Here is a 26,354-nt window from a genome sequence, read left to right as displayed (position 1 = left end):
CTATCCCATTTTCAAATGCCAGTCCCTGGAGAAATTGGTGCTGGGTCTGGGTCATTCTATTATCCAATTTCCGTCTTTTGTTTCTCTTTCATCCCTCACTGTCCTTAAATTGACTGCAATCAGAAATCCAATGAAAATTACTTGTTACTCCTCCAATCAATCAAAAGAGTTAACACTTAAATTCCCATTTCTTAGAGAATATATCTCATTTGATTGCATTTGGTTAGATGTAAAGCGTGTTATTATCGATGCCCCTCTACTTGAAAATGTTAAAATAGTCCGTCAATGGCTTATGTCGTTCGATGTGTCACATGCTGAAATTGTGATTTGTGCTTCCTATATTACAAATTATCTTTATAGCACCTATATATCATCAGAGACCACTTTGCTAGATGCTGCACACGTTGCTGATGCTTCCATTTATCTAAGAGATGATTCAGAGGTGGAGATGAGTGGGCAACAAATGAAGATTTTTGTTCGTAAACTATTTAATATTAGTAATTTGAAATGTTTACGACTTCAGGTATGATTTTTTTATTAGAAGAAATTGTTACGCCCATACGATGTGATTAGATTAAAGTCTCTTGTGGTCAAAACATATTATATGGTTATGAAGTGTTGATTCTTCAATAGTGAATACTTCCAATTCTTCATTTACTTTATCTTGTATAAGGTTTCTCAATATGTTGTTGACCTAACACCAACACATTTTTCTTTTTGTTTTCCAGGATCTTTCACAAATGGAACATTTTTTGGCTGATATTTCGGCATTTGAAAAGCTGAGTAATCTGCATCTAACTTACTTTGTTACCATTGAAAGTTTGCTACACTTACTTTTAAAGTCACCATGTTTGGAGACTCTAGTTTTAGAGGTTAGTGATTGATATAATCTTTAAATTTTACAAAATCCAACTAAGATAATAAGCACCTTTTGGTGTAACAAACAAAAAGAAGTGAAAATAAGATATTTATTTGTTTTAATTATTTCAAGTTAAAATATATGAAATGTAAAAATTGTGTTAATGTTTTTTGTTATTGAAGATAAATATAAAAACATAATATGTATTTAAGTTTTTTTTTTTCATTTTCTTTATTTCTTCTCACCAGGGACCAATATATTCTGACAACAAACCGCCAAATTTTGCGTCCGTACCTGAATGTTTTCTATCTACTCTTAAAGTGGTAAGATTTGAAAAGTTTGCAGGTGGTGAGCCAGAGTTTAATTTTGCTAAATTTGTTATGGAAAAAAGTCAAATTTTGGAGAGTATTAGTTTCTCATGTTATAAGTTGCGCGGGGCAAAACTCAAAAAAGTTAAGAAGAAAATATTCTTAGTGAAGAGAAGTTTGAACAAGAAAATATTCTTAGTGAAGAGAAGTTTTAACGTAGAATTTTCACATCATTCATATCATTCGGACACATGAGTTACTTAAGAGGGATGGTGAGATTTTCATAACATTTGAGTTAAAGTGTTGTTTTATGGTGTTGTTGCATTATAGCTGCTACTTTCTTCAATGAGGATGTTGAAAATTTTTTTTTCTTCAATAAGTAATGATATTAAACACAAAAAGAGAAACACACAGACAAATTACCTCTTTATACAGGATAGAGGTAAAATGTTCCAAAAATGAAAATTACAGGATATAGTAGAAGAGTTAACTAGGCAGAACCATTTCCAAGAAGCTAAAACAATAGTGCTATAGCCGTCATCGAAATTGAAACTACAACCATTAAAGATAATTGCATTCCTCATCGTCCAAATGTTTCACACCACCGCTAACCAAATCACTCCTATAGTTAATCTTTCCTCTACACCCTTATGAAATTGAAGTTAAATAACGCAAGCTGCCATTATGATTTACAATTTTACAATCTTAGTGGAATATTAAGCTCACTCAAAAAAAGTCTCTTTGTTTATTCTTATTATCCTTTTACCAACTCTTTCTGCATTTGGATTGTTACACACCTTCGTCTAATTTCTAAAGTTTAAGCCTTGTTTGGATAGAGAGGTTAATTAAGTTTTTATATAGCATTCCTATGCATAATTTACACGCAAGACAAATTTTGTGCGCAATCATATGACATTTATTAAACATCCTGCCTTATATTAGTTCAATTCCTAAGTGAATTTGTAACACTAAATATACAGTACTAATACAAAATATTCACATCGACTTGATTCATACATGACCGTTATAATACCCTTAAAAATACACAAATACATTCATTGTAATTGTTTAATTATGTAACATGTTTGACTGAATATTGACATGTAATATGTTGTCCTTTTACCCGCTCTTCCTACATATGGATTGTTACAAACTTTTGTCTAATTATCTTTTTTTACTTAAATGTATATTTGGCCCCTCTAGTTTGGACGATTTAAACTATTGATTTTCTTATTACAAAATCTAAATTTCTGGTTTCGAATTTTACTTTCTTTTTTATCTTTGAATTTTGTTTTCTTTGGGATTTTTGTAACCCCTCTACTTTTGCATGTGTCCTCTTTATGACATGGCACAATCATGGTAGGGCCAGGTCAGCATTTTTTTCATATTTTTTTCATAATAATTTGGTAATACATCTTATCCATGTTTCAAATGAGAACAAAAGTATCCTAACAAGAAAATCCTAATTGAAAAGTATGACCCTTGCACTCCATTCTTTGTTAGTCTGCAAGTAAATGTCATATTATTCTCACGCCACAGTTATAACTGCAAAGCATTAGTTTTGGCATTGGTAGATGTTTCAGACTGCATGTTCTTCCCGATTCTTCCAACTTTTAACAACTCTTCCAGAAAGATGCACAATGCAAAATAGTTGTCATATCCATCTATTATTTATACGAGGTTAATAAGGAACTGGATAATAATATATTGTTTAGGAAGAATATAAATGTATTGCAATGCATAGCTAACAACTGGCTATCTGTTTCTAAAAAAGTTGTGGGTATGACCCCATCGGCCACCACGATGACTCTTTTAATTTTTTATTTGTTTTGCTAGATATCTTTCTCATGAAATATTACTACTTTAATCTATAGTGAAAAAACATTATATTGATATTGGTATTATTACCACTTGAATCTACTGTAAAAAAAAATATTATATCAATATTGGTATTTTTCAATTTTAAAACATTCTAAGTGAAATATACAGAATGATCTATATAACGTTAATTTTGATGTTATTCAATGACATAGTAAATCATTATAGATTAAGCTCAAACTTTATAGGAATGATCTATATGATATTATGTTTCAATCCAACGGTTAAATTTAAAAAATATTATTTCGAGATGTAGTTATTGAACGAGTGTAACTCGTGGTGTAACTCTTCGGGTGTAATTTGATCCCTCCTTATATATATATATATATATATATATATATATATATATATATATATATATATATATATATATATATATATATATATATATATATATATATATATATATATATATATATATATATATATATATATATATATATATATATATATATATATATATATTAATTTCTACAAAAATGTTTTTAAATATATTATTTATAATTTAAATATATAATAATTTATTTTATTTTATTAGAGGACCTATTTAAAAAAATAGAACTGGCTCTCTATATTGTGTGGGCGGGCCTAGGAGCAAGTATATGAAACATAACAACAATGTTAAAAAGCTTGTTCCTCATTTCTTACAAAACAGTGAACATGGTATCTATATTGTGTGAGCCTTCCTTCTCATTAGTTTACTGCATATGAATTTAATCACACTTCTTCTAAATGATTATCACTGTTTTGTCTTTGTTTGAAATCCTTTTGTTGCTTTTGAGTTGATTGGTTTTGATGAATTTGTACGAGTAACACATTGAAAACAATGTCGTTGTTGGAGAGTTTTTGTTGTGAAAGTGAAGAGGTGTCTTTAAACATCGACCACCATGTGTTGTTATTGTTGTTCATCTTGAAATTGTTTTGGATTGGGGCATATTGTACTTCCATTATAATTGACGATGAATGATGAACTTGGAGAGGATATGGAGGATAGAGAGGGAATGAGACTATGGAATGAGGTTGAAATGAGATGAAAATGACTGATTAATAAGAATGACTTGTAGGAATAAATAAACATAGAGTAATGAATGAAGTCTCACATTTGTTTATTAAAAAAATGGTATTAATGTTTATAAAGTGTAGTAAACCCATTAATTGCAACCTGAAACGCATGAAAGGGAGAAAGAGTGACGTGCAAAATTCTCATCACCCAAAAAAACGATAATTTTGAAAATTTTAAAATTATTGGATTGATTAAAAATATTAATTTATTATGTAAAAGATTAAATAATTTAACCATCAATGGAAAAGTTAATTTATTATGTAAAAAATTAAATAATTTAATCATATTACAAAATTAAATTAATCAATAAAAGTAAACAAAATTTCCAAGGAAAGTAAAATTCAGAGACCAAAATTATATTGAGTTTTGTAATTGGGGACCAATAATTTAACACGTCAAAAATAGGTGATCAAAATATAGTAATTAATTAATTAATTAAAAAATATTATATTAATATAATATTTAATTAAACAAAAAATTAAATTAAAATAAATTAAATGAAATATATATTTATAGTCATTGAGAAAAAATAAAATATTATTAATAATATAGAATGGTTACAATGACATTTAAAAATTAAAATGATAATAGGATAGATGAAGGTGATTGTCGGTTCCACATTGATGAACTCTAGGCTCACGAAAACTAAGATTATATTATTGTGTCGCAGGAGGTAGAGGAGGAGACGAAGAACAAGGTGTAGCGAAGAAAATAAGAACGGCTAGAAATCTACATATGCAAAAATAGAGGGGGCCCAAAATTTCCAAAGAAAGTAAATTTCAGGGACCAAAAAGTTGGGTTTAGTAATTGGGGGATCAATAATTTAAAACGCCCAAAATAGGAGGACTAAAAGTAAATTTAAGTCTATCATTTTTTCTAAATCTATTTTATAATAAGAGTTATAATAAAAATAATATAATAATATAGTAATTAATTAATTAATTAAAAATAATATAAAAAATAATATTTAATTAAACAAAAAATAAAAATAAAATAAATGAAATATATATTTATAGTCATTGAGAAAAAAATAAAATATTATTAATAATATAAAGTGGTTACAATGACATATTAAAAATTAAACTAATAATATGGTGGATGAAGGTGATCGTCGGTTCCATATTGACGAACTCTAGGTTCACGAAAACTAAGATTATACTATTGTGACGCAAGAGGCAGAGGAGGAGACGAAGAACAAGGTGTAGCGAAAAAAGTATGAACAACTAGAAATCTATATTAATCAAGTTTGTGTTGTTCCATATTTTGAAATCAAACTCAATGTCCAAATCGACATTGGTTGTTTGATGTTTTGGTTCATTAGTTCTATGAAAGGGAAATGACATTCCGTTGTTGGTTCTATGGAGGTTGTAAGATATTGAGGGTATGATGTGTTATGGTAGTGTTGTTGGGGGTTTGAGCAATCAAAGTTTGATTGATGTATTGTGTATGGATACTAGAATGAGGTTTATTGTTTTGGTGTTTGATATGTGTAATTTGTTTGTTGAGATTATGAGTATTGTGTATGTTGTTCGAAATGGTGGGTGTATATATATTTTTGTTGGGTTAGTTGTAATGGTATTGTTTGGATTGTTGGAGTGTGTGTGTGTGGGTGGGGGGGGGGGGGGGTGTTTCTTGTTTAGGATGGATATGTTGAGTTAAGGAAGAATCACGATCACAATGGTTATTAAGAAATCGGGTGCTAGAGGTGTATGTATAAGGTAGTGATTTAAACCAAGTCACATACTTTTGGCTTTTGGCTTGGCTTAACTTCTCCCTCAAATATTGATCCTCTCAAGAGAAATTCACATTGGTTCCTGCAATGGCGTTTCTCACCTTTGTATAACAATGTATACTGTTGTTCCTTGACTTGGTCATATTCATTTTCTGATGTTATTTAAGGTATATAGGTGGATTGGATATCTCTTGTTGATAGCCAATTGAAGTTTCACCATATTTGTATGATGGATTTCAACGTTAAAGAAACATATTACTGATGTTGTTTACCAACAGTAAAGAAAATCAATCATCCCAATCACACCGATATCAAATGAACCAGAAAATAAACCCGACAAAATATGCCCAATCCATTTTTTGTTAAAGATTTCCCATTGTTGCGCCATTAAATCAATCATGGACAACCCATTAAAGCACCAAAGGTATAATGCAACCCTACTCTAGAGCTCCACGCCTTGGTCTGGTACTAGCAATTATATGTCATTAGACGTTCTTCCTCATTCCACGATAAATGGTAGGGAACCTCCATAATCACCATTCATATATAAGGAATTTCACAAGAGACTTGAGGTATTCTATATCTAACCCGTAACTCAATTTATTCTTTATTCTCCTACTAATTTAAATGTTGAAGTACTAACCTTGCATGTTTACTGTCACGCGGACGTACAAGAGATTTATTCCAACACATCGTGACTCTACTCCACCATTTCACCAAGCATTTTTGGTTCCCTAGTGAAACAATAATGTTTGTCATAAATCAGGGAATGGTTATGAAAGCTGAGATGATCCCTAACCTCCTTAATACTAGACTCTCGCCTTTTTAGAGTTCTAAATGAGTTAGTAAAGAGAAGAGTTCCTGGTTCATCCAGGCGAACCTTAACAAGCTATAGAGAAGAAGTATTAACATTAATATCCCTAATGACGGGGCCAACTGAACCATTCATATTTCCACTAGGATGGGAACTTGAGAGTTCGCTTCCCTATTTGATAGAATCCCCATCAGAGCCAAATCGTTGCTAAGAACAATGAGGTTTGTAGTGAGCGATTATCTGCTAAAGGTGTGACACTTGTTATTTTCGATTTTACTATTTTAGAGAAAAATAAAGCATCATTGTCATCACTATAAGTTTCCAGCTCATTTGCAGGGTCGTCTCCTATATTAGCCATGTTTAGAGCGAGGATGGGTTAAATAATAAGCAGTGAGCACAAAGATAAACGATACCTTGAAAAGATGAAGCTTTATGGAATGATTAAATTAAAGAACAGTTATAGGAATGCAATGAATTAAGGAAATGTTCGGCCTAGAGATGAAAAGGAATATAGGTAGATTAAAATCACAGGAGCTCAAGAGAAAGTAGTTTGGATTCATAGAAGAATAAAAGGCTTACAATTTGTACAAATAGTGGAAATATGGTTAGGAAGTTGAAATAACTTTTTATATATTAAGTGAAGTAGGAAAATCAGCGGTTCCAAAAAAATAAAATGAGAAGATGAAAAAATCGATTAGATTTGCCTCAATATTATAACAATACTTGAATAAATTTGAGCACCCCTAGAGGGAAACACCACTACCTAGTATAAGGAACTATGGCCACGTATAAAGGTGATTTTGCTAAACATTTCAACGATGAGACTAACAATTTAATGTGCATGCTCTTAAGGTCATCCATAGTGAATCCTAAATCTTTTCCACTTCTCCAAATGGTTGACTGGTGAAATATGCTCGATCTAATCATCTTAAACACTTACCATTGTTGCACTACGACAAGGATTGTGGGAAACTGTTCTCAGCCGACAATTGGCCCAAAAAGAGAAAGCCTAATCATCAATACTGCAACTCCACTAAAGCACCTAAGGTACAATGCAACCCTACTCTTGAGCTCCATGAAATTGGTTGTTACTGATCATTAGGTGTCATCAACCAGTCTTTTCTCGTTCCACATCAAAATCATAAGGAACCTCTATAACCACTGTTTATTTATAAGTGAATATTGAAGTATTATCTCTATAACCCATACTCACTTTATTCTTCACCATCTTCTTGACTTAGATATTAAAGTACTAATATTGCAGGCCTATCCTCGTACATTTATACCGAAGAGCCATTCCATCGCATTAGGACTATACTCCATCGTTCGACCAAACATTCCTAATTTCCTAATGGAACAACTTATATTTTAAAAAATGGTTGGATAATTAAAATAGTAAAATAATATAATAGTGAAACATGATTGAATGTTTAGGTATACACACACACACACTTATAATTACTTGCTAAAAGTACAAATGCGAGACAACCACTAATGATTAAGGGTTGTCAGAGGTTTTAAGGTTTGTTGTGAGGTTGAGAGCTAGCTCACATAGGGGATGATAAACTATGTATGCATGTATTTCTGTATTAGAGTTGGGTTGTTCTTCTTTATCGTAGTACTAAGGTATATATAGCCACATTGAGCCTAGACCAAAGACTTCTTGGGATGTAGCAACCACTCAAGGAATTTGTAGTTGATTCCTTGAAATTCAGGGGCCCTTGAACCAGAAAATTGGTGACCTAGAAGGGTCGATAGGCGAAGCGTATACCCTCTCCACACATCCTTCCGATTACACCACTTTACAGTCCCTCAATCATGAGGACTCAGAGAAGCCGAATAGTTTTAGCTTTCTTTCTCACCTTTTTCCATTTTAGAGGAGCCTTATTAAAGTTTTGTGCATGGCTCTAGTTTTCCTAATGAGACTTGGTTGAGTCCCTTAGGAGAGACTTAGTTGAGCCCCTTAGGTGATACTTAGTAAAGTCCATCATGCAAGACTTAGTTGAATCTTCTTAACGAGACTTAGTTGAGTCCCTCAAGCTAGAATTAGTTGAGTCCATCAGGTGAGACTTAGTTGAGTCCCTCAGACAATACTTTATTAAATCCTACATGTGATACTTAGTTGAGTCCCTCGGGCGAGACATAATCAAGTCTTCTTGACGAGACTTATTTGAGTTTCTCATTCTTGACACACTGATGTCCTTTTTCAATCCCCAGCCGTTGTATTGATATCATACAATCCTTTTCCAGCCACCTCGCCAATATCTCAAAATCTGTTTCCTAGCCATCACGTTGATATTACCTAAATTTGTTTTCTTTCTAGCCATCGTGCTAATACTTTATAATTCAACTCCCCAGCAAAGTCACCGCACTTTGTTGATGTCATACAATTTCTTGTTCAACCACCGTGCTGATACTTTTGTTCATTTTCCAGCTACAATGCTGGAAATATCTTAGTCCTCTTCCAAATACCATGCTCACATTCCTTTTTATCCCCAGTAAAGTAGCCACCGCGCTAATATCCTTTCTTGCTTTCCAGGCACCATATTGATATTACAAAGTTACTATTCGGTCAACGTGCCAATGTCATACAATTTCCCCAGTCGCCGTGTTGATATTATCATTTCTCTTTTTACTACCAAGTTGAAGTCATTCCAGTCGTCGTACTGATAATAATCATTTATTTTTCAACCACCATGTTGATGTTAGTTCAGTCACCACACTAATAATAGTCGTTACTTTTCGACCACCGAGTTGGTATTATTCCAGTAACTCTATTGGTGATTGTTTGTCTTCCAATAACCCTACTAATGACTGTCTTCCAGTAAACCTACTGGTGATTGTTTTTCTTCCAGTAGTCCAACTAATGATTGGTTGTCTTCATGTAACCCCACTGACAATTGTTTGTCTCCCAGTAACCGTACTGGTGATTGTTTGTCTTCTAGTAACCCTAAGGATAATTGTTTTTGTTCCAGTAAGCCTACTGATGATTGGTCTTCTTCTAGTAACCCTAATGATGATTGGTCATCTTCCAGTAACCATACTGATGATTGTTTGTATTCTAGTAACCCTACTGATGATTGTTTTTCTTCCAATAACCCTACTAATGATTGTTTTTCTTCTAGTAACCCTCCTGATGATTGTTTGTCTTCCAGTAACCCTACTGAGGATTGATGGTTTTCCAGTAACCCTACTAATGATTGTGTGTCTTCCAATAACCCTATTGATGATTGTCTTCCAATAACCTTACTGATGATTATTTGTCTTCTAGTAACCTTATTGATGATTGTTTATTTTGGTAACCCTACTAATGCTTATTTTCTAACCCCCGAGTTGATATCATCCCAGTAACTATACTGATTCCAGTAACCCTACTGATGTTTCTTTTCAAATCATCGAGTTGATATTATTCCAATAACCATACTAATGTTTATTTTCCAACCACCGAGTTGACACTGTTCCAGTAATCATACCGATGTTTGTGTTCCAACCACCGAGTTGATATTATCCCAGTAACTATACTGATGTTTATTTTGAAACCACTGGTGTTTATTTTCTTAACCACTAGGTTGATATTTGTCCCAATAACCGTATTGATGTTTGTTTTCCAACCAGCAAGCTGATATTGTGCCAGTAACCCTACTTATGCTTATTTTCCAACCACCAAGTTGATATTATTCCAGTAACCATAATGATGATTGTTTTCTCAACCATTAAGTTGATCTTATCCTAGTAACCGTACTGTTTTAAGTAACTGTATTAATGTTTGTTTTCCAACCACCGAGTTGATCTTACCTCATTCACCACACTAATTTCTTTCACAACCACCGAGTTGCTGGTAGTCCAATCATCGTACTGACGCCAATCATTCCTTTCCCAACAGACATCACCGGTCACCGAGTTAAAGATGATCTTTCTCTTGTATGGGCATCATTGCCACGTTAGAAATAACCACCAATTCATCACCATATTTTATTTTCACAAACCTTCTCAGTAAATCCTCAAGGAATATCACAACACTTATGCATTTTCTCTTCACATGATAAATTTTCAGGTGTTTGTATTTAATCCTCTTCTACCTTGAATGTCTGAAGACCGTTTCCATTCATACCTCCAGGTTTAAGATGATTAAATAAGATATCTTTCATTAGTGGTGTTCATGGTTCAAGAACTGCATTGAACCAAACCACATTTATGGTTCAGTTCAGTTTGCAATAACCACTTCAATAAAAATCCAGTCAACTGTCAAAATGCTTTCAATTCAATTTAAAACTAGTTTATAATTAGTTTGCAATTTTAAACCAATTTCATATTTTAAACTCTTTTAAAGTCAATTTTTAAATTTCAAAAAAAAATTAAAAACAATATTTTCATGATATGTATTTTAAAAAAAAAATCGATTTTTTTTATTTCCAGGAATTTTTTTATTCCAGATTTACTTTGGATAGAAATTTATGATTGTTTTGGTCTTCAATTTTTCCATTAAAATTAAATTGAAGGTTTGATTCAAAAGGGAAAAATGCTAGATGAGACACGAAGATGAGATTTTTTTTTTAATAACTAGTTTAAAAAAAAATCAAAAATAACCAACTTTTCAAAATATTTACGCAAATGTCCACTTTTTTGCTATATTAACACGTTGTCGCCAGGGGGTGGCGACAACACTATCTGCTTAAAGAAGTCGCTATTGGGCCTGGCGAACATGTTAAAAAAATGGGTGTTGTCGCCACCCTCCCGGCGACAACACCTCCTTTCTGTTTTTTTTCAAATTTTTTATTCAATTCTTTTCCCTATTATTATTGTTTTGTGTATTATATTTATTGACTTTAATTTGTTAGTTAGAAAAATAATATAAATAAAAAACATGTAATTCATATTAAAATAAAAAACAAGTAATTTATATTAAAATAAAAAAGTACAATTACATTAATCATAAGAATAAAATTTCGAATGACCAAGCGTGGGTGACCCTGGTACGATCCGCTCGAAGGAGGTCTAATAACTCGTATAGACGGCTCACGAGTTGGTAGTGCTCCCCTATTCCTACGACGCCCCCTCTATTTGGTTCCTCTTGTGTTTGGGTCGATGACCCTCAATGCACTCCGGGTCTATAAAATCTGTTAGCCGTCCTTGACCTATAGAATTCCCTCTATAGGAAAGGCGGGTGCCCGCGACGCCTTCAAAGCTTTGTCTTGGTGGGACGAAATTTCTCCTGGTGGGTGCGGCCTCGAAGTTTGGTCTTGGGTAGTTGGTGGTGGAATCGGGTTGGTTAAAATACAATGGTTGTGGTGGTTTGTTGAAGTTCAATGGTTGGTTGGGGTATTGTGATGTTTGTTGGTCGAATGAGCTGTATGGCGCGTATTCTTCATGTATGCCTATGTCGGGGGTAAGTGGTGGTGATCTGGAAGAGCCCGCCACATTGAGATCTTGGAAGCGTAGGTGGTGGGGTTGAGTTTGTGGTTGAGTTTGAAATTATTGTTGTTGGTGGTATTGTTGTTGTTGCTATTGTTGGTAAATAGGTTGTTGTTGGTTTATTGGTTGTTGTTGGTAATTTGGTTGTTGTTGTTGGTAATATTGTTTTTGGTGATTTTGTTGGAAATTCGGTGGTGGTTGTTGTTGGAAATTCGGTGGTGGTTGTTTTTGTTGGAAATTTTGTGGTAGTTGTTGTTGTTGGAAAATTTATGGTTGTTGTTGTTGGAAATACGGTTGTTGTGCTCGCGGGTCTGCCAAATAGAAAGGGTCAGACACAAACATTTCAGGATTTGTGACCGTTCTGTACTAGTTGACATATTCAGCTATTGGTTTCATTTCGGTCGGCGCCACAGGAAAATGTAGGACATTGGTGGAACGACGGGCCCATATTTTACGGAACTCTTTAGCGAATGTCTTCCGATTTTTTATGTACCACTGTTGGCTGACCTTTTGCAGATGCCAAGGTTCCAAACACTCAGGGGGGTCGGGGATATTTTGATGCATGCCGAATTGAAGCTTGACATGGTCACTTTGGTGCATCTCCACAGTGGTGAACCATATGATAGGTGATTTTTCTGTCCAAACAGCCGCATCTGTTGGCTCGGGTTCATGGCCCAATTCCAAGTATGGTCTCCAAATAAACTACAACGTAAAAAAAATTAATTACAAATTAGAGAAGATGGTTTATTTTACAAATATAGTTAGATATTGGAAAGTTTTAGTGGTATTACATCTTGGGGTCGAAGTCGATTCAAGAGTTGGCGGTAAAAAAATATTTTGTTTACAGGCGTTTTGGTGTAATCCAACCCAGTTGCATTAAACCTAAACACATCCAAAAATAAAAATCAATATAGTTACAATTAATAATAGAATAAATACACTAAATGAAATAAGATCATTAAATTACCTTGACGCGTGAGGGAAGATGTATATGTGCGGGTTTTCAGGGGCTAATACTGGCATCTCCACCATCCCCATGCTTGTAGCAAGAATGCACATCCATAAAATGTACAACTATCATTTTTTTCATTTTTGCAAAAGGAGCTGTAGAGGTAAGCCAACACCGCAGAACCCCAACTATACGTCTTGATTTCATCAATGTCCTCAAGCAAAGACAAGTACATAAAATTTACACTATTCCCCGTGCCTTTGGGAAATAGAAACTTACCAAATAATAACATAATATAAATTCTAGCTTTACTTATTTTTTCTTTTTCGTTAGAAAACTGGTCCAACGCAATTGCGTCATAACGTTCTTTAAGGGTCGATAGCTTAATACCTTGGCCTCTCCCTCTTTCTCTGCCCTCACCCTCAATTAAATCTACACCCAACAATTTCTCCCATAGAGCATTGGGTTGTTGGACATTTCCAAACACTGGTTTTCCATTTGTTGGCACGACCCCCCGTCTACGCATGTCTACTGTATTAGGCATATCGCACAAAATTTTATGCGAGAGATCAAAGAAAACTTTTTGAAGAACCATTTGGTGAATGCGGGGTATGCCTTAAACCAACCTGGATTTCAATACTACCGCCGTGAAATAGCGTTGTCAAACCCAGATGCGGGGAGGTGGATTGACAGCATTGACAGAGCGAGATGGACTAGGTCATACGATGATGGGGCGAGGTGGGGCCACATGACTACAAATCTTGTGAAATCAATGAATGACATTTTCAAGGGCATACGAAACCTACCTGTAACGGTTTTGGTGAGTGCAACATATTTTCGGATGGCAACTTTGTTCGCCACAAGAGGTAAGCGGTGGAATTCTGTGTTACAAACACAACAGGTATACAACGATGTCTGCATGAAATATGTACAACAGGAATCTGCCAAGGGAAACACTCATCGAGTTATAGAGTTCGACCTTCATGGCCAATTTTAAGCGTATCGCATGCCTTGCTCACATGTCATTGCAACATGCTCACATAATCACGTTGATGCACTACCATTGGTATCACCCATTTACAAGGTATCAACGTTACTCAACGTATACGAAAATTACTTTCTGGTGGTAGCGATGGAGTCATATTGGCCTGTGTACGAAGGGGAAACAGTTTGGCACAACGATTTAATGCGCCGAAATAAAAGCGGTAGACCAAACAGCAATCGTATTAGAACCGAAATGGACGCCACTGAAAAAATGCAAAGGAAGTGTAGTATATGTTGTGAGGTAGGACATAATAAGAACAAGTGTCCCAATCGTGGATCTAATTCCACAACATAGTTGTTAGGTTCAATGTTATTTGTAATTTATTTTACCAATGAAATGGACTTTTTTTTTCATTAGTCAGATGAGTTACAACACACATGACAAATAACATAAACAATAACTAGAAATAAAATTTCAACTAAAACCAACAATTGAATAAACAACACAATGACTAAAACAACAACACAACAAACAATTAAAATCTAAGAAATTACAACGGTTAAAACAATGTCATCTGTTCCATCCATTTTTTGTTCAGTATCAAGGTCGGTTTTCACATCAACCCACCAACGTATCGTCTCTTCGGTCATAAGCGACACCCTTGTTCTAAGCTTCTAGATCCTTTTGATTTCTTCTCCGGGACTATACTCCCCCTTTAACTGTGACATCAGAGTCCTCTTTAGGTTGTTGAAGGTACGAATGTTCCAAAACATAATCGACATAGGAGATTTGACCAGAGAGAAAATAACATGCCCATAACATCTTTTGTATTTCGGGGCCGACATGGGACGACTGGATGATGTTCGGTGCCATGAGTCCGACCTTATGCGAGACATGAACTATGTGCAGGGAAAATGAGAAAATTTGTGGAGAGATTAATGAATTTTGATGGAGGAATGGACTGCTATTTATAGGGAAAAAATTCTCAATTTAGTGTTGTCGCCACCCAAGGAGGCGGCTTGGGCCCACGCATGAAGGTAAAAAAAATTGAATAAAAAATTTGAAGACATAAAAAAGAAAGGAGGTGTTGTCGCCAGGGGGTGGCGACAACACCCATTTTTTGTACATGTTCGCCAGGCCCAATGGCGACTTCAGTAAACAAATAGTGTTGTCGCCACCCCCCGGCGACAACGTGTTAAAATAGCAAAAAAGTGGACATTTGCGTAAATATTTTGAAAAATTGATTTTTTTTTAATTTTCTTTTAAAAAAACTATTTATTAAAAAAAAATTCCGAAGATGATTGCAATTATGTTTTTGCATATTATTTGAGATATAGGAATTGATAAGATAGTTAACGACATGCTTAGTTTTTTTCTTTTCCAGAGAGATAATAAAAAATGTTGAGAACACTTGTTTAGTAATGAGAAATAATTTGCATGGAGGCCTAATCTAGTGTGGTATTGTCTAGAAAAAACACAAATCTATTTAATCTAACGGTTTTAGATTATTGTCCAATGATGAGGGACTTGGTAGAGTCTCGTGTGAGAAGTGACCGATATTTTTTTTCCTTTTTTTTTTTTTTTTCAGGGAAACAAATGCTTTTGAGAATTTATTTTCATTTTTGGAGTTTTTCATTTTAAATTTTTTTAAAAAAATTCAAAAATATTATTACCTTTTATTTTTAGAAAAGTTATTTTACTATCAATTAATTTTTTATTCTTTTTATGAGAAACTAATTTATAAAAAGAAAATTGATTCTGAACCGGTTTTAAACTGAATTTGAATTGTTTAAATTAAATGGGTCATTTTATTAACCATTTAAGTGGTTCAATTTTTTATGGTGCAATATAGTTTAGTTCAAGTATACAATTAAATTAACCATATTTTTGAACACCCCTAACGGTCATACCTCAAATTAGCCCTACCTCTCTTGCAATTTCATCTGGCTTATGCTTTCAAATTCACCTGCATTCATCTGCATACATTCGTTCAAAAGGTCCATAAGGCTTGGATTTGAATTCTATGGTTCAACACTTTGGTATTAATCATGCAACTAAGGTTAATTGTTAGTCATCACCTAACGTGCAAAATTCCATAGGACGCTATTGGATCAAGGCTTCACTCTATGACAAGTCCTATGTTATAAGGGTTCTTGGTATTTGTTTGCTTAGTAAAGAAGATATTGGGATACAGTTGACTTTTTAGTTAAAGTCAACTTTCAAAGTTGATTTTTTAGTCAAAGTCAACTTTCAAAGTTGACTTTTTGACCTAAGCTTTGGAATCTCCATTCATACTTAAAGTATGGCTATTGATGCACATCATAAAAAGGGGAGTCTTCATTCATGGACAAATGGAATACATTGCAATTTGTTACAAGCTTCATTACGGAGAAAAGAATCTATTACGAGAAAAACAACAAAATTTGGGTATAATTGACTTTTGGTCAACTGTTGACTTTTGGTTAACTGTTGACCGTTGACTCAATTTTGATTTGTGAAGTTTTCTAGACCTATTCTACAAGCATTTGACCAAAGGGTCATCATCATTTATTGGGAAATAAAAGATTTCATGGTTATGTTACATGCACTACTAAAAAACACTATGTTTTCCTGCGGATTTGAGCAAAATTTTCAGATTTTCTTGCGGTTTCTGGTCCCCAGCTAAAACCTCCGTGGATAATATTTTTGGCAGGAAGTTCCGCAGGAAAATTTCCGCAGGTACTTTCTATTTCAAATTAAATAATTTTTTATTTTATTAAATTTTTGAAACATCATAAATTATATATTAATACTTTATATATTAAAATACCATAATATGGGTATACAATTATAATTTAAAATGTAATGAACTTGAATAAGACAAATTCAAATTGTTAAATATGTTATGTAACAAGTACTTATATAGCCACATTACTAAAATAGATTCAAATAACCAAGCTATTAATAATTTGAAATGTTTACGACTTCAGGTATGATTTTTTTATTAGAAGAAATTGTTACGCCCATACGATGTGATGAGATTAAAGTCTCTTGTGGTCAAAACATATTATATGGTTATGAAGTGTTGATTCTTCAATAGTGAATACTTCCAATTCTTCATTTACTTTATCTTGTATAAGGTTTCTCAATATGTTGTTGACCTAACACCAACACATTTTTCTTTTTGTTTTCCAGGATCTTTCACAAATGGAACATTTTTTGGCTGATATTTCGGCATTTGAAAAGCTGAGTAATCTGCATCTAACTTACTTTGTTACCATTGAAAGTTTGCTACACTTACTTTTAAAGTCACCATGTTTGGAGACTCTAGTTTTAGAGGTTAGTGATTGATATAATCTTTAAATTTTACAAAATCCAACTAAGATAATAAGCACCTTTTGGTGTAACAAACAAAAAGAAGTGAAAATAAGATATTTATTTGTTTTAATTATTTCAAGTTAAAATATATGAAATGTAAAAATTGTGTTAATGTTTTTTGTTATTGAAGATAAATATAAAAACATAATATGTATTTAAGTTTTTTTTTTCATTTTCTTTATTTCTTCTCACCAGGGACCAATATATTCTGACAACAAACCGCCAAATTTTGCGTCCGTACCTGAGTGTTTTCTATCTACTCTTAAAGTGGTAAGATTTGAAAAGTTTGCAGGTGGTGAGCCAGAGTTTAATTTTGCTAAATTTGTTATGGAAAAAAGTCAAATTTTGGAGAGTATTAGTTTCTCATGTTATAAGTTGCGCGGGGCAAAACTCAAAAAAGTTAAGAAGAAAATATTCTTAGTGAAGAGAAGTTTGAACAAGAAAATATTCTTAGTGAAGAGAAGTTTTAACGTAGAATTTTCACATCATTCAGATCATTCGGACACATGAGTTACTTAAGAGGGATGGTGAGATTTTCATAACATTTGAGTTAAAGTGTTGTTTTATGGTGTTGTTGCATTATAGCTGCTACTTTCTTCAATGAGGATGTTGAAATTTTTTTTTTCTTCAATAAGTAATGATATTAAACACAAAAAGAGAAACACACAGACAAATTACCTCTTTATACAGGATAGAGGTAAAATGTTCCAAAAATGAAAATTACAGGATATAGTAGAAGAGTTAACTAGGCAGAACCATTTCCAAGAAGCTAAAACAATAGCGCTATAGCCGTCATCGAAATTGAAACTACAACCATTAAAGATAATTGCATTCCTCATCGTCCAAATGTTTCACACCACCGCTAACCAAATCACTCCTATAGTTAATCTTTCCTCTACACCCTTATGAAATTGAAGTTAAATAACGCAAGCTGCCATTATGATTTACAATTTTACAATCTTAGTGGAATATTAAGCTCACTCAAAAAAAGTCTCTTTGTTTATTCTTATTATCCTTTTACCAACTCTTTCTGCATTTGGATTGTTACACACCTTCGTCTAATTTCTAAAGTTTAAGCCTTGTTTGGATAGAGAGGTTAATTAAGTTTTTATATAGCATTCCTATGCATAATTTACACGCAAGACAAATTTTGTGCGCAATCATATGACATTTATTAAACATCCTGCCTTATATTAGTTCAATTCCTAAGTGAATTTGTAACACTAAATATACAGTACTAATACAAAATATTCACATCGACTTGATTCATACATGACCGTTATAATACCCTTAAAAATACACAAATACATTCATTGTAATTGTTTAATTATGTAACATGTTTGACTGAATATTGACATGTAATATGTTGTCCTTTTACCCGCTCTTCCTACATATGGATTGTTACAAACTTTTGTCTAATTATCTTTTTTTACTTAAATGTATATTTGGCCCCTCTAGTTTGGACGATTTAAACTATTGATTTTCTTATTACAAAATCTAAATTTCTGGTTTCGAATTTTACTTTCTTTTTTATCTTTGAATTTTATTTTCTTTGGGATTTTTGTAACCCCTCTACTTTTGCATGTGTCCTCTTTATGACATGGCACAATCATGGTAGGGCCAGGTCAGCATTTTTTTCATATTTTTTTCATAATAATTTGGTAATACATCTTATCCATGTTTCAAATGAGAACAAAAGTATCCTAACAAGAAAATCCTAATTGAAAAGTATGACCCTTGCACTCCATTCTTTGTTAGTCTGCAAGTAAATGTCATATTATTCTCACGCCACAGTTATAACTGCAAAGCATTAGTTTTGGCATTGGTAGATGTTTCAGACTGCATAATCTTCCCGATTCTTCCAACTTTTAACAACTCTTCCAGAAAGATGCACAATGCAAAATAGTTGTCATATCCATCTATTATTTATACGAGGTTAATAAGGAACTGGATAATAATATATTGTTTAGGAAGAATATAAATGTATTGCAATGCATAGCTAACAACTGGCTATCTGTTTCTAAAAAAGTTGTGGGTATGACCCCATCGGCCACCACGATGACTCTTTTAATTTTTTATTTGTTTTGCTAGATATCTTTCTCATGAAATATTACTACTTTAATCTATAGTGAAAAAACATTATATTGATATTGGTATTATTACCACTTGAATCTACTGTAAAAAAAAAAATATTATATCAATATTGGTATTTTTCAATTTTAAAACATTCTAAGTGAAATATACAGAATGATCTATATAACGTTAATTTTGATGTTATTCAATGACATAGTAAATCATTATAGATTAAGCTCAAACTTTATAGGAATGATCTATATGATATTATGTTTCAATCCAACGGTTGAATTTAAAAAATATTATTTCGAGATGTAGTTATTGAACGAGTGTAACTCGTGGTGTAACTCTTCGGGTGTAATTTGATCCCTCCTTATATATATATATATATATATATATATATATATATATATATATATATATATATATATATATATATATATATATATATATATATATATATATAATTTCTACAAAAATGTTTTTAAATATATTATTTATAATTTAAATATATAATAATTTATTTTATTTTATTAGAGGACCTATTTAAAAAAATAGAACTGGCTCTCTATATTGTGTGGGCGGGCCTAGGAGCAAGTATATGAAACATAACAACAATGTTAAAAAGCTTGTTCCTCATTTCTTACAAAACAGTGAACATGGTATCTATATTGTGTGAGCCTTCCTTCTCATTAGTTTACTGCATATGAATTTAATCACACTTCTTCTAAATGATTATCACTGTTTTGTCTTTGTTTGAAATCCTTTTGTTGCTTTTGAGTTGATTGGTTTTGATGAATTTGAACGAGTAACACATTGAAAACAATGTCGTTGTTGGAGAGTTTTTGTTGTGAAAGTGAAGAGGTGTCTTTAAACATCGACCACCATGTGTTGTTATTGTTGTTCATCTTGAAATTGTTTTGGATTGGGGCATATTGTACTTCCATTATAATTGACGATGAATGATGAACTTGGAGAGGATATGGAGGATAGAGAGGGAATGAGACTATGGAATGAGGTTGAAATGAGATGAAAATGACTGATTAATAAGAATGGCTTGTAGGAATAAATAAACATAGAGTAATGAATGAAGTCTCACATTTGTTTATTAAAAAAATGGTATTAATGTTTATAAAGTGTAGTAAACCCATTAATTGCAACCTGAAACGCATGAAAGGGAGAAAGAGTGACGTGCAAAATTCTCATCACCCAAAAAAACGATAATTTTGAAAATTTTAAAATTATTGGATTGATTAAAAATATTAATTTATTATGTAAAAGATTAAATAATTTAACCATCAATGGAAAAGTTAATTTATTATGTAAAAAATTAAATAATTTAATCATATTACAAAATTAAATTAATCAATAAAAGTAAACAAAATTTCCAAGGAAAGTAAAATTCAGAGACCAAAATTATATTGAGTTTTGTAATTGGGGACCAATAATTTAACACGTCAAAAATAGGTGATCAAAATATAGTAATTAATTAATTAATTAAAAAATATTATATTAATATAATATTTAATTAAACAAAAAATTAAATTAAAATAAATTAAATGAAATATATATTTATAGTCATTGAGAAAAAATAAAATATTATTAATAATATAGAATGGTTACAATGACATTTAAAAATTAAAATGATAATAGGATAGATGAAGGTGATTGTCGGTTCCACATTGATGAACTCTAGGCTCACGAAAACTAAGATTATATTATTGTGTCGCAGGAGGTAGAGGAGGAGACGAAGAACAAGGTGTAGCGAAGAAAATAAGAACGGCTAGAAATCTACATATGCAAAAATAGAGGGGGCCCAAAATTTCCAAAGAAAGTAAATTTCAGGGACCAAAAAGTTGGGTTTAGTAATTGGGGGATCAATAATTTAAAACGCCCAAAATAGGAGGACTAAAAGTAAATTTAAGTCTATCATTTTTTCTAAATCTATTTTATAATAAGAGTTATAATAAAAATAATATAATAATATAGTAATTAATTAATTAATTAAAAATAATATAAAAAATAATATTTAATTAAACAAAAAATAAAAATAAAATAAATGAAATATATATTTATAGTCATTGAGAAAAAAATAAAATATTATTAATAATATAAAGTGGTTACAATGACATATTAAAAATTAAACTAATAATATGGTGGATGAAGGTGATCGTCGGTTCCATATTGACGAACTCTAGGTTCACGAAAACTAAGATTATACTATTGTGACGCAAGAGGCAGAGGAGGAGACGAAGAACAAGGTGTAGCGAAAAAAGTATGAACAACTAGAAATCTATATTAATCAAGTTTGTGTTGTTCCATATTTTGAAATCAAACTCAATGTCCAAATCGACATTGGTTGTTTGATGTTTTGGTTCATTAGTTCTATGAAAGGGAAATGACATTCCGTTGTTGGTTCTATGGAGGTTGTAAGATATTGAGGGTATGATGTGTTATGGTAGTGTTGTTGGGGGTTTGAGCAATCAAAGTTTGATTGATGTATTGTGTATGGATACTAGAATGAGGTTTATTGTTTTGGTGTTTGATATGTGTAATTTGTTTGTTGAGATTATGAGTATTGTGTATGTTGTTCGAAATGGTGGGTGTATATATATTTTTGTTGGGTTAGTTGTAATGGTATTGTTTGGATTGTTGGAGTGTGTGTGTGTGGGTGGGGGGGGGGGGGGGTGTTTCTTGTTTAGGATGGATATGTTGAGTTAAGGAAGAATCACGATCACAATGGTTATTAAGAAATCGGGTGCTAGAGGTGTATGTATAAGGTAGTGATTTAAACCAAGTCACATACTTTTGGCTTTTGGCTTGGCTTAACTTCTCCCTCAAATATTGATCCTCTCAAGAGAAATTCACATTGGTTCCTGCAATGGCGTTTCTCACCTTTGTATAACAATGTATACTGTTGTTCCTTGACTTGGTCATATTCATTTTCTGATGTTATTTAAGGTATATAGGTGGATTGGATATCTCTTGTTGATAGCCAATTGAAGTTTCACCATATTTGTATGATGCATTTCAACGTTAAAGAAACATATTACTGATGTTGTTTACCAACAGTAAAGAAAATCAATCATCCCAATCACACCGATATCAAATGAACCAGAAAATAAACCCGACAAAATATGCCCAATCCATTTTTTGTTAAAGATTTCCCATTGTTGCGCCATTAAATCAATCATGGACAACCCATTAAAGCACCAAAGGTATAATGCAACCCTACTCTAGAGCTCCACGCCTTGGTCTGGTACTAGCAATTATATGTCATTAGACGTTCTTCCTCATTCCACGATAAATGGTAGGGAACCTCCATAATCACCATTCATATATAAGGAATTTCACAAGAGACTTGAGGTATTCTATATCTAACCCGTAACTCAATTTATTCTTTATTCTCCTACTAATTTAAATGTTGAAGTACTAACCTTGCATGTTTACTGTCACGCGGACGTACAAGAGATTTATTCCAACACATCGTGACTCTACTCCACCATTTCACCAAGCATTTTTGGTTCCCTAGTGAAACAATAATGTTTGTCATAAATCAGGGAATGGTTATGAAAGCTGAGATGATCCCTAACCTCCTTAATACTAGACTCTCGCCTTTTTAGAGTTCTAAATGAGTTAGTAAAGAGAAGAGTTCCTGGTTCATCCAGGCGAACCTTAACAAGCTATAGAGAAGAAGTATTAACATTAATATCCCTAATGACGGGGCCAACTGAACCATTCATATTTCCACCAGGATGGGAACTTGAGAGTTCGCTTCCCTATTTGATAGAATCCCCATCAGAGCCAAATCGTTGCTAAGAACAATGAGGTTTGTAGTGAGCGATTATCTGCTAAAGGTGTGACACTTGTTATTTTCGATTTTACTATTTTAGAGAAAAATAAAGCATCATTGTCATCACTATAAGTTTCCAGCTCATTTGCAGGGTCGTCTCCTATATTAGCCATGTTTAGAGCGAGGATGGGTTAAATAATAAGCAGTGAGCACAAAGATAAACGATACCTTGAAAAGATGAAGCTTTATGGAATGATTAAATTAAAGAACAGTTATAGGAATGCAATGAATTAAGGAAATGTTCGGCCTAGAGATGAAAAGGAATATAGGTAGATTAAAATCACAGGAGCTCAAGAGAAAGTAGTTTGGATTCATAGAAGAATAAAAGGCTTACAATTTGTACAAATAGGGGAAATATGGTTAGGAAGTTGAAATAACTTTTTATATATTAAGTGAAGTAGGAAAATCAGCGGTTCCAAAAAAATAAAATGAGAAGATGAAAAAATCGATTAGATTTGCCTCAATATTATAACAATACTTGAATAAATTTGAGCACCCCTAGAGGGAAACACCACTACCTAGTATAAGGAACTATGGCCACGTATAAAGGTGATTTTGCTAAACATTTCAACGACGAGACTAACAATTTAATGTGCATGCTCTTAAGGTCATCCATAGTGAATCCTAAATCTTTTCCACTTCTCCAAATGATTGACTGGTGAAATATGCTCGATCTAATCATCTTAAACACTTACCATTGTTGCACTACGACAAGGATTGTGGGAAACTGTTCTCAGCCGACAATTGGCCCAAAAAGAGAAAGCCTAATCATCAATACTGCAACTCCACTAAAGCACCTAAGGTACAATGCAACCCTACTCTTGAGCTCCATGAAATTGGTTGTTACTGATCATTAGGTGTCATCAACCAGTCTTTTCTCGTTCCACATCAAAATCATAAGGAACCTCTATAACCACTGTTTATTTATAAGTGAATATTGAAGTATTATCTCTATAACCCATACTCACTTTATTCTTCACCATCTTCTTGACTTAGATATTAAAGTACTAATATTGCAGGCCTATCCTCGTACATTTATACCGAAGAGCCATTCCATCGCATTAGGACTATACTCCATCGTTCGACCAAACATTCCTAATTTCCTAATGGAACAACTTATATTTTAAAAAATGGTTGGATAATTAAAATAGTAAAATAATATAATAGTGAAACATGATTGAATGTTTAGGTATACACACACACACTTATAATTACTTGCTAAAAGTACAAATGCGAGACAACCACTAATGATTAAGGGTTGTCAGAGGTTTTAAGGTTTGTTGTGAGGTTGAGAGCTAGCTCACATAGGGGATGATAAACTATGTATGCATGTATTTCTGTATTGGAGTTGGGTTGTTCTTCTTTATCGTAGTACTAATGTATATATAGCCACATTGAGCCTAGACCAAAGACTTCTTGGGATGTAGCAACCACTCAAGGAATTTGTAGTTGATTCCTTGAAATTCAGGGGCCCTTGAACCAGAAAATTGGTGACCTAGAAGGGTCGATAGGCGAAGCGTATACCCTCTCCACACATCCTTCCGATTACACCACTTTACAGTCCCTCAATCATGAGGACTCAGAGAAGCCGAATAGTTTTAGCTTTCTTTCTCACCTTTTTCCATTTTAGAGGAGCCTTATTAAAGTTTTGTGCATGGCTCTAGTTTTCCTAATGAGACTTGGTTGAGTCCCTTAGGAGAGACTTAGTTGAGCCCCTTAGGTGATACTTAGTAAAGTCCATCATGCAAGACTTAGTTGAATCTTCTTAACGAGACTTAGTTGAGTCCCTCAAGCTAGAATTAGTTGAGTCCATCAGGTGAGACTTAGTTGAGTCCCTCAGACAATACTTTATTAAATCCTACATGTGATACTTAGTTGAGTCCCTCGGGCGAGACATAATCAAGTCTTCTTGACGAGACTTATTTGAGTTTCTCATTCTTGACACACTGATGTCCTTTTTCAATCCCCAGCCGTTGTATTGATATCATACAATCCTTTTCCAGCCACCTCGCCAATATCTCAAAATCTGTTTCCTAGCCATCACGTTGATATTACCTAAATTTGTTTTCTTTCTAGCCATCGTGCTAATACTTTATAATTCAACTCCCCAGCAAAGTCACCGCACTTTGTTGATGTCATACAATTTCTTGTCCAACCACCGTGCTGATACTTTTGTTCATTTTCCAGCTACAATGCTGGAAATATCTTAGTCCTCTTCCAAATACCATGCTCACATTCCTTTTTATCCCCAGTAAAGTAGCCACCGCGCTAATATCCTTTCTTGCTTTCCAGGCACCATATTGATATTACAAAGTTACTATTCGGTCAACGTGCCAATGTCATACAATTTCCCCAGTCGCCGTGTTGATATTATCATTTCTCTTTTTACTACCAAGTTGAAGTCATTCCAGTCGTCGTGCTGATAATAATCATTTATTTTTCAACCACCATGTTGATGTTAGTTCAGTCACCACACTAATAATAGTCGTTACTTTTCGACCACCGAGTTGGTATTATTCCAGTAACTCTATTGGTGATTGTTTGTCTTCCAATAACCCTACTAATGACTGTCTTCCAGTAAACCTACTGGTGATTGTTTTTCTTCCAGTAGTCCAACTAATGATTGGTTGTCTTCATGTAACCCCACTGACAATTGTTTGTCTCCCAGTAACCGTACTGGTGATTGTTTGTCTTCTAGTAACCCTAAGGATAATTGTTTTTGTTCCAGTAAGCCTACTGATGATTGGTCTTCTTCTAGTAACCCTAATGATGATTGGTCATCTTCCAGTAACCATACTGATGATTGTTTGTATTCTAGTAACCCTACTGATGATTGTTTTTCTTCCAATAACCCTACTAATGATTGTTTTTCTTCTAGTAACCCTCCTGATGATTGTTTGTCTTCCAGTAACCCTACTGAGGATTGATGGTTTTCCAGTAACCCTACTAATGATTGTGTGTCTTCCAATAACCCTATTGATGATTGTCTTCCAATAACCTTACTGATGATTATTTGTCTTCTAGTAACCTTATTGATGATTGTTTATTTTGGTAACCCTACTAATGCTTAT

General features: G+C 33.1%; 1 protein-coding gene across 1 annotated transcript; it reads left to right on the top strand.

The window, feature by feature from the left end:
- Positions 1–702: 702 nt before the first annotated feature.
- Positions 703–12,422, top strand: LOC131614509 (uncharacterized). The gene is made up of 3 exons (XM_058886083.1): positions 703–872; positions 1,108–1,383; positions 12,174–12,422. The coding sequence occupies exons 1-3, from the start codon at positions 741–743 to the stop codon at positions 12,420–12,422; spliced, it is 657 nt and encodes a 218-aa protein (XP_058742066.1). The 5' UTR covers positions 703–740.
- The last annotated feature ends 13,932 nt before the right edge of the window (positions 12,423–26,354 follow it).

This window comes from Vicia villosa, linkage group LG6, assembly GCF_029867415.1.
Source record: "Vicia villosa cultivar HV-30 ecotype Madison, WI linkage group LG6, Vvil1.0, whole genome shotgun sequence".
Classification (NCBI taxonomy): Eukaryota; Viridiplantae; Streptophyta; class Magnoliopsida; order Fabales; family Fabaceae; genus Vicia; species Vicia villosa.
This window is presented reverse-complemented; position numbering and strand designations above follow the sequence as displayed.